This window comes from Suncus etruscus, chromosome 8 (genome assembly GCF_024139225.1).
Source record: "Suncus etruscus isolate mSunEtr1 chromosome 8, mSunEtr1.pri.cur, whole genome shotgun sequence".
Classification (NCBI taxonomy): Eukaryota; Metazoa; Chordata; class Mammalia; order Eulipotyphla; family Soricidae; genus Suncus; species Suncus etruscus.
In genome coordinates, this window is record NC_064855.1 from 6,655,563 (window position 1) to 6,670,494 (window position 14,932).

Genomic DNA, 14,932 nt, shown 5'->3' on the forward strand with positions numbered 1-14,932 from the left:
TGGCTTGAGATGCCTAGCTTCCTTTTGATCCCTTTTCTTCAAACCCTAGGCCCTAGGAAACCATTCCCAGGAAATCCCTCTGTGCCGCACACACCCCCTCACCAACCTGATCCGTGTGATTCCTCCTCGTCCTTCGATGCAGTGACCAGGCTGGGGAAGGAGCTGCTATTCTTCAGTGACCGGTAAGTCCAAACTGTACCACCGACTTCTACCCAGCAGCCTCAGTGTTGTGTCCAGGTCAACACCACTAAGAGGCCTTTCTAAGAAAAGTGTTCTCAAATTCTTACAAAGGACCTGAGTAAGGGATTATTCTCCTTTTAAGCCACAAAATGCAATACCAGGTTGTTGTTGTTTTTTGTTTTTTGTTTTTTTTTGGTTTGGGTTTTTTCTTTGTTGTTGTTTTTTTACAGGGAGGGTGCTACACATCCAACAGTGCTCAGTACCTACTGCTGGCTCCTACTGCTAAAACCATTCCTAAAGAAAGGGGTTTGGGGGACATATGGGGTGCTAGGGTCTGAACCCAGGTCAGCCATGTGCAAGGCAAGTCCTTTCCCTGCTGTAGAAGAAGCAAATTTTTCCAAAACACATAGGTAGTGACAGGTGGGGCTGGGCCCTATCGTTGCTTGCACTGCTATGTCTTTCTGTGGCCTCCAGACCTGAGAGCCCACATTTCTCTCTATCCTCTCCTATTAGTTGTCACCACATGCCCAAAGTGCTTGAGAGGCCTGGGCCAAAAAAAGAAACAACAAAAGAATTCTTTGAAGGCTTAGCCTAATAGCAACCTGGGGGCTATTATGAAAGAGCCCCTTGTCTGTCCCCTACCACCCACCAGCCTGGAATTCCATATCATTAACAATGATCTATTGATGAGATATTTCAAGCTGTGGATTTAATAACCACATGATTTGTTTCTACAGCCAATGGAATTTGGTACTTTTATAAGTCACCTTGGCATTGTTACAGATTCTCTGCAGTATATGAAGTACATTGGTACATTCTGATATACTCTTGGAAGAGAAATGGACTTAAGTTAAAAGTCATCCATATGTGCCTATGTGCATATACGTATAAAAACTTTTATAAATGCTAGATTCAAAAATAGAAGTTTACTTCAGATTTCCTGAGGCACTCAAGGAAGAGAAGGAAGTAGTTGGAATTGTAGTCAATCCAAAATTATCTTTGTATCTCTCAGATTATTCCAGGTTTTATTCACTATTATTTTTTTTTTGGTTTTTTGTTTTGTTTTTCTGTTTTGTTTTTGGGCCACATTCGTTGACGCTCAAGGTCTACTCCTGGTTATGTGCTCAGAAATCGCTCCTGGCTTGGGGTGGTGGGAAGGGCATATGAGACACCAGGGGATCGAACTGCAGTCCATCCTAGGCTAGTGCTTGCAAGGCAGATGCCTTACTTCTAGTACCACCACTCTGGCCCCTATTCGCTATCTTTCTTAAAGACAAATCAAGACTATCACAATCAACTATTGACCTGAGAAGAAGAATAGCATTTTACAAAGGAGGTAAGCCTAAGTTAGTCATGCCCAAGTCCTTCCTTGTAAAAATCATTGATCTAGGACTGGAATGTGATCCAGTGGTGGGAAGCACAACCCACATGTGTGAAGGCCAAGTTTTATCTCCAGCAACAACAAAAGGAACTCTTGATATTGATTTCAGAGTCCATAATTCTCTTTAGACTCTCATTCATATACTATAGAAAACTAATGCAATGGGGAAAATTTTTTAATTCAGAAAACAATAGGGTCCAGAGCATTAGTACAACATCAGGGCATTTGCTTTGCACGTGGGCGATCCAGGTTCAATCTCTGGCACCCCACATGGTCCCCTGAGCTCCGCCAGGACTGATCCTGGTGTGTTTAGGGTACAGTGATTTAATCTCATAGTCAGCCATCATTTCCTGCTCTTTAGTAAATGGGAATAAAAACTTTAAAGTATATGAAAAGTAATGACAAAACAAGTTCTACTCAATCAATCCTCTGGCAACCATTTATATGGGGGTGGATGAAATATATATATTGAGAGAGAGAGAAGAGAAAGAGGGAGAGAGGGAGAAAGGAAGGAAGGAGGGAGGGAGGGAGGAAGGAAGGAAGGAAGGAAGGAAGGAAGGAAGGAAGGAGGGAGGGAGGGAGGGAGGGAGGGAGGGAGGGAGGGAGGGAGGGAGGGAGGGAGGAAGGGAAGGAGGGAGGGAGGGAGGGAGGGAGGGAGGGAGGGAGGAAGGAAGGAAGGAAGGAAGGAAGGAAGGAAGGAAGGAAGGAAGGAAGGAAGGAAGGAAGGAAGGAAGGAAGGAAGGAAGGAAGGAAGGAAGGAAGGGAGGGAGGGAGGGAGGGAGGGAGGGAGGGAGGGAAGAAGGAAGGAAGGAAGGGAGGAAGAGAGGGAGGGAGGAAGGAAGGACGGGAGGGAGGGAGGGAGGGAGGGAGGGAGGGAGGGGGAGAAAGAAAAAAGAAAAAAAAGAAGAAAAAAAAACAAAAAGAATCTTGATTCTCTGAGAGGCACCTGGACTCTCAGTATACTTAGATAAACCTTGTAGGTAAATACCTAATCTGTAGAGCTCTCCTGTCAATAAACTCCTTTCTTTGTTTTATTCTCTTTACCAAAGACCACATCACAAAGCACTGATAGGATCTGTTTATCTCCTTTCATAATCTGGTTCAAATGCATCCTGAACTTATTCTTTTGGGGGGGGGGTCACACCTGGCAGTGCTAAGGGGTTACTCCTGGCTCTAAGCTCAGAAATTGCTCCTAGGAGGCTCGGGAGACCATATGAGAAGCCGGGATTTGAACCACCTTCCTTCTGAATGCAAGGCAAATGCCCTACCTACATGCTTTCTCTCCAGCCCCTGAACTTATTTTTTCACAGGCTCATAGATAAAAAAAAAAAAAGGAGGGCCATCCACAGTTGTGCTGGGCTGACAGACCCAAGATCAACCCATCATGATATGGTAGGGGTAAAGATGAAGAATCAATGATAGAATCCAGAGCTGGACATGGATAGAATCCATGCTGGACATGTGTCCACTATCCTTAACCCCCAGATGTTTAAATTATTGAAAATCTACTTATAGGTTTATCAGAAGGAGGCTTTGTTCTACCTTACTTGTTAATTTTAATTAATTTGTTTTCACAATCAGACTCATCAGAGCCATGGCTCAGATGGGCCACATTTGTATTCAAGTTTTAGTTCAATACATGTATACAGCCATACCTTTGTGCAAATAATATTGGGTATGGGATCGATGAGTTGCTAAACCTCAAGTTTACTTACGTGTGCTAGATTCCTTTTAGTCATCAGGTTCAAAGACAGAAAAACTTTCAGATTGGGCTGGAGAAATAGCATGGAGGTAAGGCATTTGCCTTGCATGCAGAAGGATGGTGGTTCGAATCCCGCATCCCATATGGTCCTCTGAGCCTGCCAGGAGCGATTTCTGAGCGTAGAGCCAGGAATAACCCCTGAGCACTGCTGGGTGTGATTCCCCCCCCCAAAAAAAAGAAAGAAAAACGTTTAGATGATAAGGCTACAATACAAGACAAATAGTCATTCCTCTTTTTATACCCGAGACCAGCAGTAATCTGCAGGCTAGAGATTGAAAAGAAAAGGTCACATGAGAATTTAGTATTGTTAATGTTTCAGCCCTGAGCACTGCATGGCATAGCCAAAAATAAACCAAAAAAAAAAAAAAAGATCAAAATGATAAAGGAAAATTCTTATCAAGTGACACTTAGAATAGGAATATCCAAAGATCAAAAATATGTCACTCATAGTGCTTACATCAGTGTTTTTCTGATGTGTGCCATGAAATATTGTCTGGTGTGCCATGGGAAAAATTCCAGTTTCATCCATAACATGTGGCTTGAGCTCACAAATAGACCAATCATTAGATTATTTCATTATAAAATAATTTCTTTGTGGGCCTGGAGAGATAGCACAGCGGTGTTTGCCTTGCAAGCAGCCAATCCAGGACCAAAGGTGGTTGGTTCGAATCCCGGTGTCCCATAAGGTCCCCTGTGCCTGCCAGGAGCTATTTCTGAGCCAGGAGTAACCCCTGAGCAACACCGGGTGTGGCCCAAAAACCAAAAATAAATTTTTTTTAAATTTCTTTGTGTTATTTGATTTCTATTCAAGAGAATTACTTTATATATAGTCACTATAGGCACAGTGTTATTTTTTTTTTAACATTTTCTAATGGTGGTATGCCTCGTGATTTTTTTTTTTGAAAAAAGTTTGCAAGTGTACCTTTGCACAAAAAGGTTGAAAAACACTGGTTTAAATAAAAAATAAAAAAGAAAGAAGTATAAGTCATTGATGTTATTTTTATGTTTTATTCTTCCATATTTTGAATGCTTTAATTAAATTAATGGGATTGCTAAGATACTAAGAGGACACAAAGGGAAGAGGAGGAAGTTTACTTAAACTACATTTTTCTTTAAAAAAAAAAAAAGTCAAGTGAAAGGTGCATTTAATAAGGATCTCTGCAGAGCAGCTTGCAGTCCATTTTAGTCCATGTTTAGTTCATGCTCCAAGTCATCCCCTGACTGATTCCTCTTGGACTTGCCCAATAGGATTCTCTGGCGTCGGCAGGTTCACTTGCCAGCGGGGATCCAGCCCAGCACCATCATGAGCTCCTTCCCCCAGCTGATGTCCAATGTGGATGCAGCTTATGAAGTGGCTGATCGGGGCACTGCCTACTTCTTCAAAGGTACTTATAGATCCCTCCTGGAAGGAATCAGGCTGGGCCCAGACTGGTGTGGTGGGAGCTTGTAGCACTGACAGTATTTGTGCAGTGATATGAAACTGTGCCTCAGTCACTCCTTCTTCTATGGGCTAGCCATGCTCCCCTACCATATAGTAACAAGGCTTTAGCATAGTGAGTCGCCATGGTAGGTTCTACGCATGATGAGTGTAGAATCAACAGGAATCCCTTCTTAAAGCAATAACGAAGATGTTTGTTTATTTTATCATTGTCTCCAGAGCAAGTTTGAAGTCTTTTACTGACTTGATAAGGAGTTTAATAATTCCTTTTGGGTTATTACCATAACAGATACTCTGTAATCTTGACCTCTTTAGGAGCCTACAGAGACTCCTCATGAGAGAAGTGAGTCACCACACAGGGTACAGAATTTAAAAAAACAAAAAACACTTTGGTTTCTTTTTTCAGGTCCCCATTATTGGATAACAAGAGGATTCCAAATGCAAGGTCCTCCTCGAACTATATATGACTTTGGGTTCCCAAGGAATGTGAAGTACATAGATGCTGCTGTCAATGTCAAGGACACACAAAAGACCCTTTTCTTTGTGGGAGACGAATATTACAGGTATGGCCTTCTCTTCTTCTGACTATATAGATGTATTCAGAGAGAAAGAACAGGACCTTTTGAGAAAAAGAAGTCAAGGCAAGGACCAAAGCAATAGTACAGCAGGTAGGATGTTTGCCTTACAAGTGGCTGACCCAAGTTCCATCCCTGGTATCCCCAGCATATGCTTATCCAACCCTATCAGGAGTATTTTCTGAGCACAAAATCAGGAGTAATTCCTGAGCACCACCAATTGTTTCCCCAAACAAACAAACACAAAATAAAAGAAATAAATAAAACAAAAAAGAAGACAAGGCAGATCCAATAGGCACATTGCTCCTTTATGGCCACTAGCAAGCACATCAGTCACTGGTCACTGAAGTCTTCTTCAAGATATAGAACCATTCAAAGGGAAATGTTCATTCTAGAATTGTATTGTTTAGTCTAGGATAAAGAATATCTTAGCTTTTCATGCACACTCGTTCCTAGATTCCCCAGTGACTAGAACCAGCCTCCCCAAAGACTTCTTACACAGGTATGCATTCCTTTAGTAGAAGTAACTGTGTGAGAAGTGACCCCATGTTTTGTGAATATTGGTGCTTCCAGAATACTGGTGACTTTGTTGACAGGGCTATGCTCAGTGAAGGGAATTGGCTGACTGGAAAAATCCTTCTTGTTCAGTCCTGTTACTCAGTCTAAGCTGAGAAGTCTTCCTACCCTAGGTAGATTGTATAGGACACCATTACTCTCTTGTGGGTTATTATATTCAGGTCCATCAAAATTCTTATCACTGCATGTGAGGTCAAGTCTCTCAAAGCTAGATTTCTGCATTTAATTGACTTTGTCGAGAAATTACTGTGAGTTTCTGTTACTGTGCAGTTTTTCTGTCATTGCATACCTGCCCTATTCCATTCTCACCTTGATATTATTTGTTCTTCCAAAATTCAGAAGAGAGAAGCAAATGATGGGTGTGGTGTTGAAATTGTATGAGAGAGAGAGAAAGAATTATTGGTGTTGTAAGCTGCAGAATCTCAATTTTTAAAGTTTTTTAAAAGAGAGATAAAAATAGAATCTAAGCAAGAGATTAGATATTTTAGTGCTCACTATTTTAGTTCATAAGAGAATCTCATAGGAAGCAAGCACCCAACTTTCCGAGAGTTTTCATTTTCTTCTATATTGTCATTTTGAGTAGCCATCTAAGGGGCATAAAAGAAAATAGTTGGCAATGGAGATGTTGTTGGTGTTTGGGCACCTGCTTTGCAAGGCGGGCCCTGGGTTCAATCTCAGGCACAGTGGGAGAGGGTGAGTTATATTGATCATTTCCATTGCCTAACCTGGTGCAGTGAAAATAATCTATCTGGAGCACAACTGTATTTCAAGAAAAGGAACTTTTACTTTTAAATATGAACACCAATGCAGTCCCTCTGAATCTCCTGATGTTATCGTCAGTGTCACGTGGTATCATCTAAAGTTGTAAGTTGCAGACAACTAAATCATCTACTTTTCCTTCAGACTTTCACTTCTAAAGGCAGCAGATTCATTCACTCAATAACTGATATCTGCTGAGCAAACCCTCCCCGTTTTTGAAAAGGCAACTGTAATCAATGCTAACAGGCTGTAGAATAGCCATTGAGGTAGCCAAGTTCAGCTCAGCACTTCCCAAGTGAGAGGAGAAATGTAAAGCATATTCCTTTGGAGGGAGTGCCCTTCATAAGGGCGCAGAGCTCAGAGGTCAGAGAACCAGGCTTTGCATATGTGTTAGGACCATGGATCAGACCCCACAGCACACAGCATCCTGGAGCACTTCTGGTGTAGCCCTGGTGGTCTCATTGCACTCCTGGATGACTGTGGTGCTCCCCAGCACGTTAGGGACCTGACTTGGCCCAGTTAGCCAAACATTACATGGAGTGGCCCCAGGATCCCTTGAAAATTGCTTCAGAGGGACTGGAGTGATAGCATAGCAGGTAGGGTATTGGCTTTGCACATGGCTGACCAGGGTTCAATCCCCGGCATGCCATATAGCCCTCAAGGCTACCAGAAGTAACTTCTGAGTGCAGAGCCAGGAGTAACCCCTGAGCACTACTGGGTGTGGCCCAAACCCCCCCCAAAAAAAGAAAAAGAGAAAGAAAATTGCTTAAGAGACCTCAAAAAATTCTCAAAAAAAGACTTACAAGCCAAATACAGCAACATAGAAAATCATGACCAAGTGGGCCTTTCCAAAGACTGAAAGATTCACTTAACAAAAATAAATTATTGTTGTGTAATAATATTATCATATCACTATTATTATAAAATATATTAATTAAAACAAATAAATGAAAGCCATGTATCATCAGTTAATGCAAAGTAACTCATATGCCAAAATCTAGCACTATTAGGGGTAAACAGTAAGTACAGGAGTTAAGGTGTTTGTCTTGCATGTAGTCAACCTCAGTTCAATCCCTAGCATCACATGTGATCAACTGAGTGTTTAGTGGGGTTGATTCCTGAGCACAGCCCTTAGTACACTGAGTGTATCCCCAAGACAAGACAGGCAGATAGATGATAGATAGATAGATAGATAGATAGATAGATAGATAGATAGATAGATAGATAGATAGATAGATAGGTAGGTAGATAGATAGGTAGATAGACAGACAGACAGACAGACATAGAGAGATAGATAGATAGTCCTCTACTACATAATGGTCTTTTTTAATTTCTGAACTATTAACTGATGATTCCAGGTTACAGTAATCACACTCATAGTCCTCCTGTTATAATTTTTATTTTCCCCTTATTAAAATTATTATTCTCTCTATCTTCTAAATCTTTATTTGTCTTGGTTCTCTGAACTTCCTCCATTGTATTCTTTTCTCCTTTCTTTGCCATGCCAACTTTGCCTCCTTCTACACAATGTGTCCTGATGAAGTGTGTTTAAAGATTAGTGAAAGGTTAAATTCCCTAATAAATTAGGATTCTGCTGCCAGTGGCTTCTATCTGGCAGCTCCAGCTAGACTCCAATGAATCTGCTTCAGGGAGTGGGCATGACACAGGCCAGCAGACGAAAAAATATGAAGAAATGAGACCACACAGTGAATGTATGAAGAAACATGTTCTAGCAAGCATGTTACAACTTTAATCTTCAAGCTAGGAGTATTTAAGGGGTAAAAGGCCAGTCACATGAGAAGAATGCTCACATTTTGATTCTTTGAAAAGTACAAAAACTTATCAGTGTACATTGTTTGATGTTTAAAGCCATATACATGGTTCTAGGTGGTTGGGAATCTTAGAATAGAATATAGTTCAGTTAGGAGCCCAGAAGATGAAGGGAAGGCAAACTACATTTCAAAATTACCTGGTCCTAGGTGTTATACTGATGTAAATTAAGAGATTAGCAAGAAGCCCTGTTTTGTTTTTGTTTTTGTTTTGGTTTTGGTTTTGGTTTTGGTTTTTGGGTCACACCCGGCAGCGCTCAGGGGTAACTCCTGACTCTATGCTCAGAAATCACTCCTGGCAGGCTCAAGGGATCATATGGGATGCCGGGATTTGAACCACCATCCTTCTGCATGCAAAGCAAATGCCTTCCCTCCATGCTATCTCTCCAGCTCCAGAAGCCCTGTTCTCTATAACAAATTTCCTTTACCTAAGGGAACAGGTTTCTATCTCTAGGGACTAAGACTAACTTCCTAAGGTCTGGTTTTGAAAGAGATCAAGTATATGAAAAGAGTACAGAATTATACCTAGTAAATTCAATAGCCCAGTGCTATCTTGGCAAAACTTGTTTGGAGCGTAAATTAGTTACCAGGTACTCAGAGTGACTAGGGGAAGTCCCTGAAGCAAAGCAATCCTTTCTGTTACAAATTACTATAGTGTTCAAAGACAAGGAGAGAAGAAATTGGTTTTTTGATGCTGAGTATTCCAGGTAAAATAAATTTTTTTAGAGTTAATGATTCTTGGGGTTTAAACAAGTGACAAAGTCCTGTGTCTCAGGTTTGCCCTCAAGACTGGATGTGTGTGTGTGTAAGATTTCTTTACTCACAGTCACTGAGTCTGGGTAAAGAATCATCCAAAACCAAGATTTGGAGTAAGCAATGAAAATTCAGCCTAGCACCATCTGCATCATTGTGCTCTTTGCACAAAAATTTCAAAATCTGTTTTAAGTGAAAAGGTTCTCACAGACTAGAGAGATGGCGAGTATGTCCTCTCTGCTTCTTTCGATGTGAAAATTCTCTTTTTTGTTGTTATTTTGTTTTTACTCTTGTGTCACTGAATCCAATACTCATACACAGCCCTATTTGGAAATGTTTGATAAATTCTTTAGGTCCAGGATGTAGCTTGAGGGATAGGGCATATACCTTGTATGAAAGAGCCAAGTCCTGCACAAGATCCCTGGGGCTATGTTATCTAGGAGCACTACAGGATATGGCCCCAGCTGCAAAGAAAAAATTAGAGCAGCAATACCTGGGTTAGGAGGTGACCCCAAAATCTCAAAAATCTAAGAGAGTAGAATAGAATGAGAAAGAGAGAGGAGAGCCAAATGGTCCTTATCATCAATGAGCTATCCCCAAGAAATCTTCTATTAATGCTTCTTTCAGCTATGATGAACGAAAAGGAAAAATGGAAAAAGATTATCCCAAGTATATCGAAGAGGAATTTTCAGGAGTAAATAGCCCAATAGATGCTGCTGTGGAGTTAAATGGTGAGTATTTTCACCAAACACTTTTTCATCACGGGAACTGTAATAAGAATTAAGAACTCTGGGCCCGGAGAGATAGCACAGCGGCGTTTGCCTTGCAAGCAGCCAATCCAGGACCTAAGGTGGTTGGTTCGAATCCCGGTGTCCCATATGGTCCCCGGTGCCCACCAAGAGCTATTTCTGAGCAGACAGCCAGGAGTAACCCCTGAGCACTGCCGGGTGTGGCCCAAAAACCAAAAAAAAAAAAAAAAAAAAAAAAAAAGAATTAAGAATTCTGCTTTAATAAAACAGAAAATGGACTTCCAACTTGGAATTCTTGATGCTTCTTTTTGCTCTGCAGTTTCTAATACATGAGAAAGAGCAATTATAAACAGTCTGCTATTGTGGTTCTCTCTTGGCAAATTTAAAGTTTGCATTGTGTAGCTTCAGTCCACGTGTGTTAAAAGTCAACCCAGATCAAAATGGCCATTTTTATCTTTAAAAGACACATACTCTCAGTTTTTCTCTTGCCTTTCCTTACTTCATCAACTCAGTCCTGGAGAAAGGGAAAAGCTAAATTGAATGAAATTTAGTAAATTGAGATTGAGTAATTTGATTGGGGTTTTTGATTCAGTCAGTTGACACAGACTTCTCAGAGTATGTGAGAGAGCAGGACACTGCTCAGAAATGCACATAGTCCTATGTGTGATCTCTGCTCTTATGGTCACTTGATATCTGTGAGGGCTGTCCATCCATTTCACATAGCTGAAACCACTAGAAAACAAGAGAATCTATTATTTAGGACTAAATTGGTGCTAGGTGGCCTTCACAGTAGTTAACAGGAGGTGGTTTGAGGAGCAAAAAGACCAGAACCAGCATTGGGAGTTGAGATTTCAACCTGGGACTCAAAGAATGGCTGGAGGGTTGAAGAGAAGGGAGAGGGAGGAGAAGGGGAATGGGGCATTTACCAATGGAACTGCGTGGGTGGAAATAGCATATTAGTGGGGCTAGTCTGATCCGTGACCCCTGGAGAGGGTGGCAGCAGAACTGAGGGGGTGATAAGAGGTGTGGGAGGCTTTCGGACTAGCTCACTGACACCTCAGAAAGTCCTAGTATTCTTTGGGGGTCACCTCTAGAAGGCAATTGCACTCTCATTCATCCATTTGCAAGTCATTTCCGACAACCATAATGTCCTCTGTCTCTCTTTTTTAGGCTACATTTTCTTCTTTTCTGGACCTAAAGCATACAAGTATAATGTGGAGAAGGAAGATGTGGTCAGTGTGGTGAAATCTAGCTCCTGGCTTGGTTGCTAAATAGAAAAGTCTCATCTTTCTGAAGGACTGAAGAGGCCTGCGCGCAGCTGATAGCTGAATGTGAAGGATGAACATAGGAGGGAGTTCTTCTGTTTCTAAGGCAATTTAGAATGCCTGCGTCTACATTTTTACATTTCTGTGGATTCAGAATTTTAATCCAAATGGGGAATTCCTGTATGGTCAACTTTATTCAAAAATCAACAACAATAATACTCTTTAGTTAGATACCTCGTATTTTTTTTTCTTAATATGCTGAAGCAAATTCAGGCTGCTTGGTTTTTATTTATAAGAAGAAACTTACTCATAACTTCTGACGTATGTTAGGATTCTTTTTATAGACACTTTCATTACCGTATCTTTATAAGTGAGGGTTTTTGTATCCTTAACATTTGTTGTGATTAAGGTTTGGCTTTTTTTTTTTTTTAAATCTTGAACTTTATACCAAACAAATGCTGTGTACCATTTGTTTCTGGTGGTGAGTCAAACTCACCATCCCTGGAAGAGGTCATTGCGGTCAAAACTATTCAAAGAACTCTCCATTCTAGGCAAGAGATGGGCATTTTGCAATAGGAAAACTGAATAAACATCAATAAAAATGTTGTATTTGAACACTCCCCATTTCTTTTTCAGTTAATCATTGCTAGCTTCTTTGATACTTTATTTGACGAGTTTTGTGCACCTCAGAAAAGACAACAGCGATTTACTCTGTTTTCCTTCTTGGCAATAAAATGCCTCAAGTGATTTCGTGCCCAGCATAGCGAGTCTTTCTGAATAGTTTTCTATTTAGAGGAGGTCATCTTGCTTCTTAGTTTTTCTTTAAGCTTAGCCTGGTTTTCTCCACATAGTCATTAATGTAGATAAAGTACAGCTGTCTGTCTTTATAATTTTTTAAATATAATTTTCTGTTTCTAAAATGAGTTGTTAAAATATACTCACTTTACTTCTTAGATTGCCTACTTGCATGTCCAGTGTTCCACAGATGTGAACTATTATTGTGACTGTAATTTATGAAATTTCTTTCATATACTCATTGGGGGAAAAAACCAGAGCTTTAAGAGATGGGGTTGTGGTTGAAGATTATCTGATTGTTCCATCTGTTTTCCTTTCCGGGATGTGACTGTCTACAGCCAACCAGATGATAAATCTTGACTTGTTAGAGAAGACAAGATCTGGTTATGATGTTCACCAGCATCAGCTTCCCAGAGCAGGGAGTGTCCACTTTGCCAGAGTTGTCAGTCATGGAGGTCCACATGGATCCAGCCATTCTAGTTTTAGTTAAATCCTTAGGAGAAATAGGACAAGCATCTCCTTTCAAAAAATACAGTTAAACCAGATAAACATGCCCACAAATGCTTAGAAAGATCAGTGTTATTCATGATAACCAAAAGTGACTGTATCCATCAAGTGGATGAACTCTTTAAAAATTATGTTTAAAGTATATATTATAAATTCATGTGATTAAATTATAAAATGGATTTTTTTCTCAGAGGAGATGAATACATTCTGCAGCATGGGTGAACCTGAAGAAACAACACACTAAGTGAATGAACTTAGACATGGAGGGCCACGTTTGCATGCTTCTTTTCAGACAAGATGTACAGGCCAGGAATATCCACAGAGGCAACTGCATTGCACTTGTCAGGAGCTGAAAAAAGAAGGATGGGAAGTGACAGCTAATGACTGTGGTTTTCTTTGATGATGAAGTGCTGGATGAAGTGATGATGAAGTGCTGGAAGTAGTGCATAACTATGAATATTCTAAAAGCCATGAAATTGTACTCATGGAAAACAAATCAATTATATGAATGATACTTCAATAAACTTATAGGTTTTTTTAGAAAGAATTTTCAAAAAGATCTCAGTGGAATATGATCCATGAGGGCCAGGCAGTCTGGTCCACTGTGGCAGAAACCATATGCATTGGTACACCTCAGCCAGCCAAGCATCTCCATTCCTAGCCCTAACTCCAGGTGCGCAAATTGAAGACACCTCAGCAAATAAAAGAAAGTTGCTGAAGCAAAAACTTGAGCACCCTGAGATCTGGTCTAAATCTGCTATTTTCAGTGGTGGGAGGTGGTCAGAGTTCCCAATGTCTTCGTTTCCTCCTTTGTAACATTAGAATGGGCTCTAACAGGATCTATTTTATAATAGTTTCTGAAGCAGCTGGAATTAAGTTTGCCTTGATCTGTTTTCCAAGATTTATGTTTCTTCCTTAAGATAGTGGAAAATGAGATAAACTGCAGGACCAAAAGTATCGTATGAAACTTTTTCCAAATTCTAAATTAAACCAGTAATCTTGTAATCTATGAATTATTCTTAACTCCATTCTCCCCAGCATTCCTTGGGGGCAGGATGGCTTTTGGCCCCACCTAGTGGTTCTTGAGGTCACTCCAGACTGTAGTCAGGGTATTCCTTGGTGGCAATGATCAAAGCTAGGCCTTGAGCATGCAAAAATACGCGTTCAGCCCAGTGAGCTACCTCTCTGACCCCCCCCCCCCAAATAATTCTAAGAAATCACCATTCCATTGTTGCACGAGAGAATCCCTGGCTCCCTGATAGAGTGATAAACACTTTGGAAAGATAAAGACAAGTCTCTCCAAAGACTAAGAAAATAGGGATTGTCTTTGTATCAGAACCCAATCAGAACATTTAAGGCATGTGCTCATTTGATAAAGAACTTTGTGTAAAGCAAATAATATTTTACAGATGCTCCCCACTTGGTTTCAGAATAATAATTGGGTGCCAGCCGTGATCTGTGACATAATGGCTCTGAACAAAATATGGGTCAAGCCCCACTTTTTGAGGACTGAAGGAAACAGGTCAGTTTACTTTCTTATGGCCTCTGCATCTTATCTCGCCAGCCTCGGCGATATCTCTTCATGCGTGTTCCAGAAGCCCTGGGAAAGCAGAAAGTCCCTGACAAGATGAATGGACTCACTGGCATTGAGTTCCCCAACAGAACCATGTAATCTTTGCTCTGGTCAGAACCAGCCTTCCTTAACCTGTGTGAAAAGGCAAAGCCAACTTTGTCTGCTGGATCCTCTGTTTTTTTTTTTCAAGTAGTTGTTTGGAAGCACCTTGCTTTTTCTTTTCCCAATAAAATGCATTTTTAATCTGAAATTCTATATGACACATTTAGTTAAGTACTTTATTTATAGACATATGTATAAATAAATGTGTATGTGTGTATATAAATATATTTGATATATTCAAATATTCTCTCTATTCACATTTAAATCATTTTCTTCTGCCTGCTAGGATAGGTTCTTTATAAACATTCATCACAAAAATTACCCTGTGAAATGCTCCTTAACAGGAAATACAGAATCTGATGAACAGATTGAATATTTTACTTCTAAGAATGGTTACTAGTGATAAAAAAAAAAAAGAAATGGTTGGGGCCTTTGGGTCTTTGTAACTAAATAGGGTTTGATTGAGAATCAATCACACCCCAGACATAGTGAGTTCACAAACAGTTCACAAACAGAACCTATGAGAAAGATCGAACCAGATCCAGGATGACACAGACCACCGGAAACTGGAATTGGTCCATTACCTCCTGGCTGACTCTTCACTAACCATAGTTCCCCAGACTGAAACCTCATGCATCAAGTGGAACCCAGTGCAAACCAGTTCACCTATTTGTGTATGTAAATGCTC

General features: G+C 40.5%; 1 protein-coding gene across 1 annotated transcript in view; it reads left to right on the top strand.

Moving 5' to 3' along the window:
• The window catches only part of MMP20 (matrix metallopeptidase 20), a 30,679-nt gene extending 19,406 nt beyond the window's left edge, over positions 1-11,273 (top strand). Inside the window, exons 6-10 of the mRNA XM_049778567.1 lie at positions 50-182; positions 4,572-4,708; positions 5,168-5,324; positions 9,881-9,984; positions 11,173-11,273. Of these exons, the coding sequence (XP_049634524.1) occupies positions 50-182; positions 4,572-4,708; positions 5,168-5,324; positions 9,881-9,984; positions 11,173-11,273 (632 nt within the window). The remainder of the gene's footprint in view (positions 1-49; positions 183-4,571; positions 4,709-5,167; positions 5,325-9,880; positions 9,985-11,172) is intronic.
• The last annotated feature ends 3,659 nt before the right edge of the window (positions 11,274-14,932 follow it).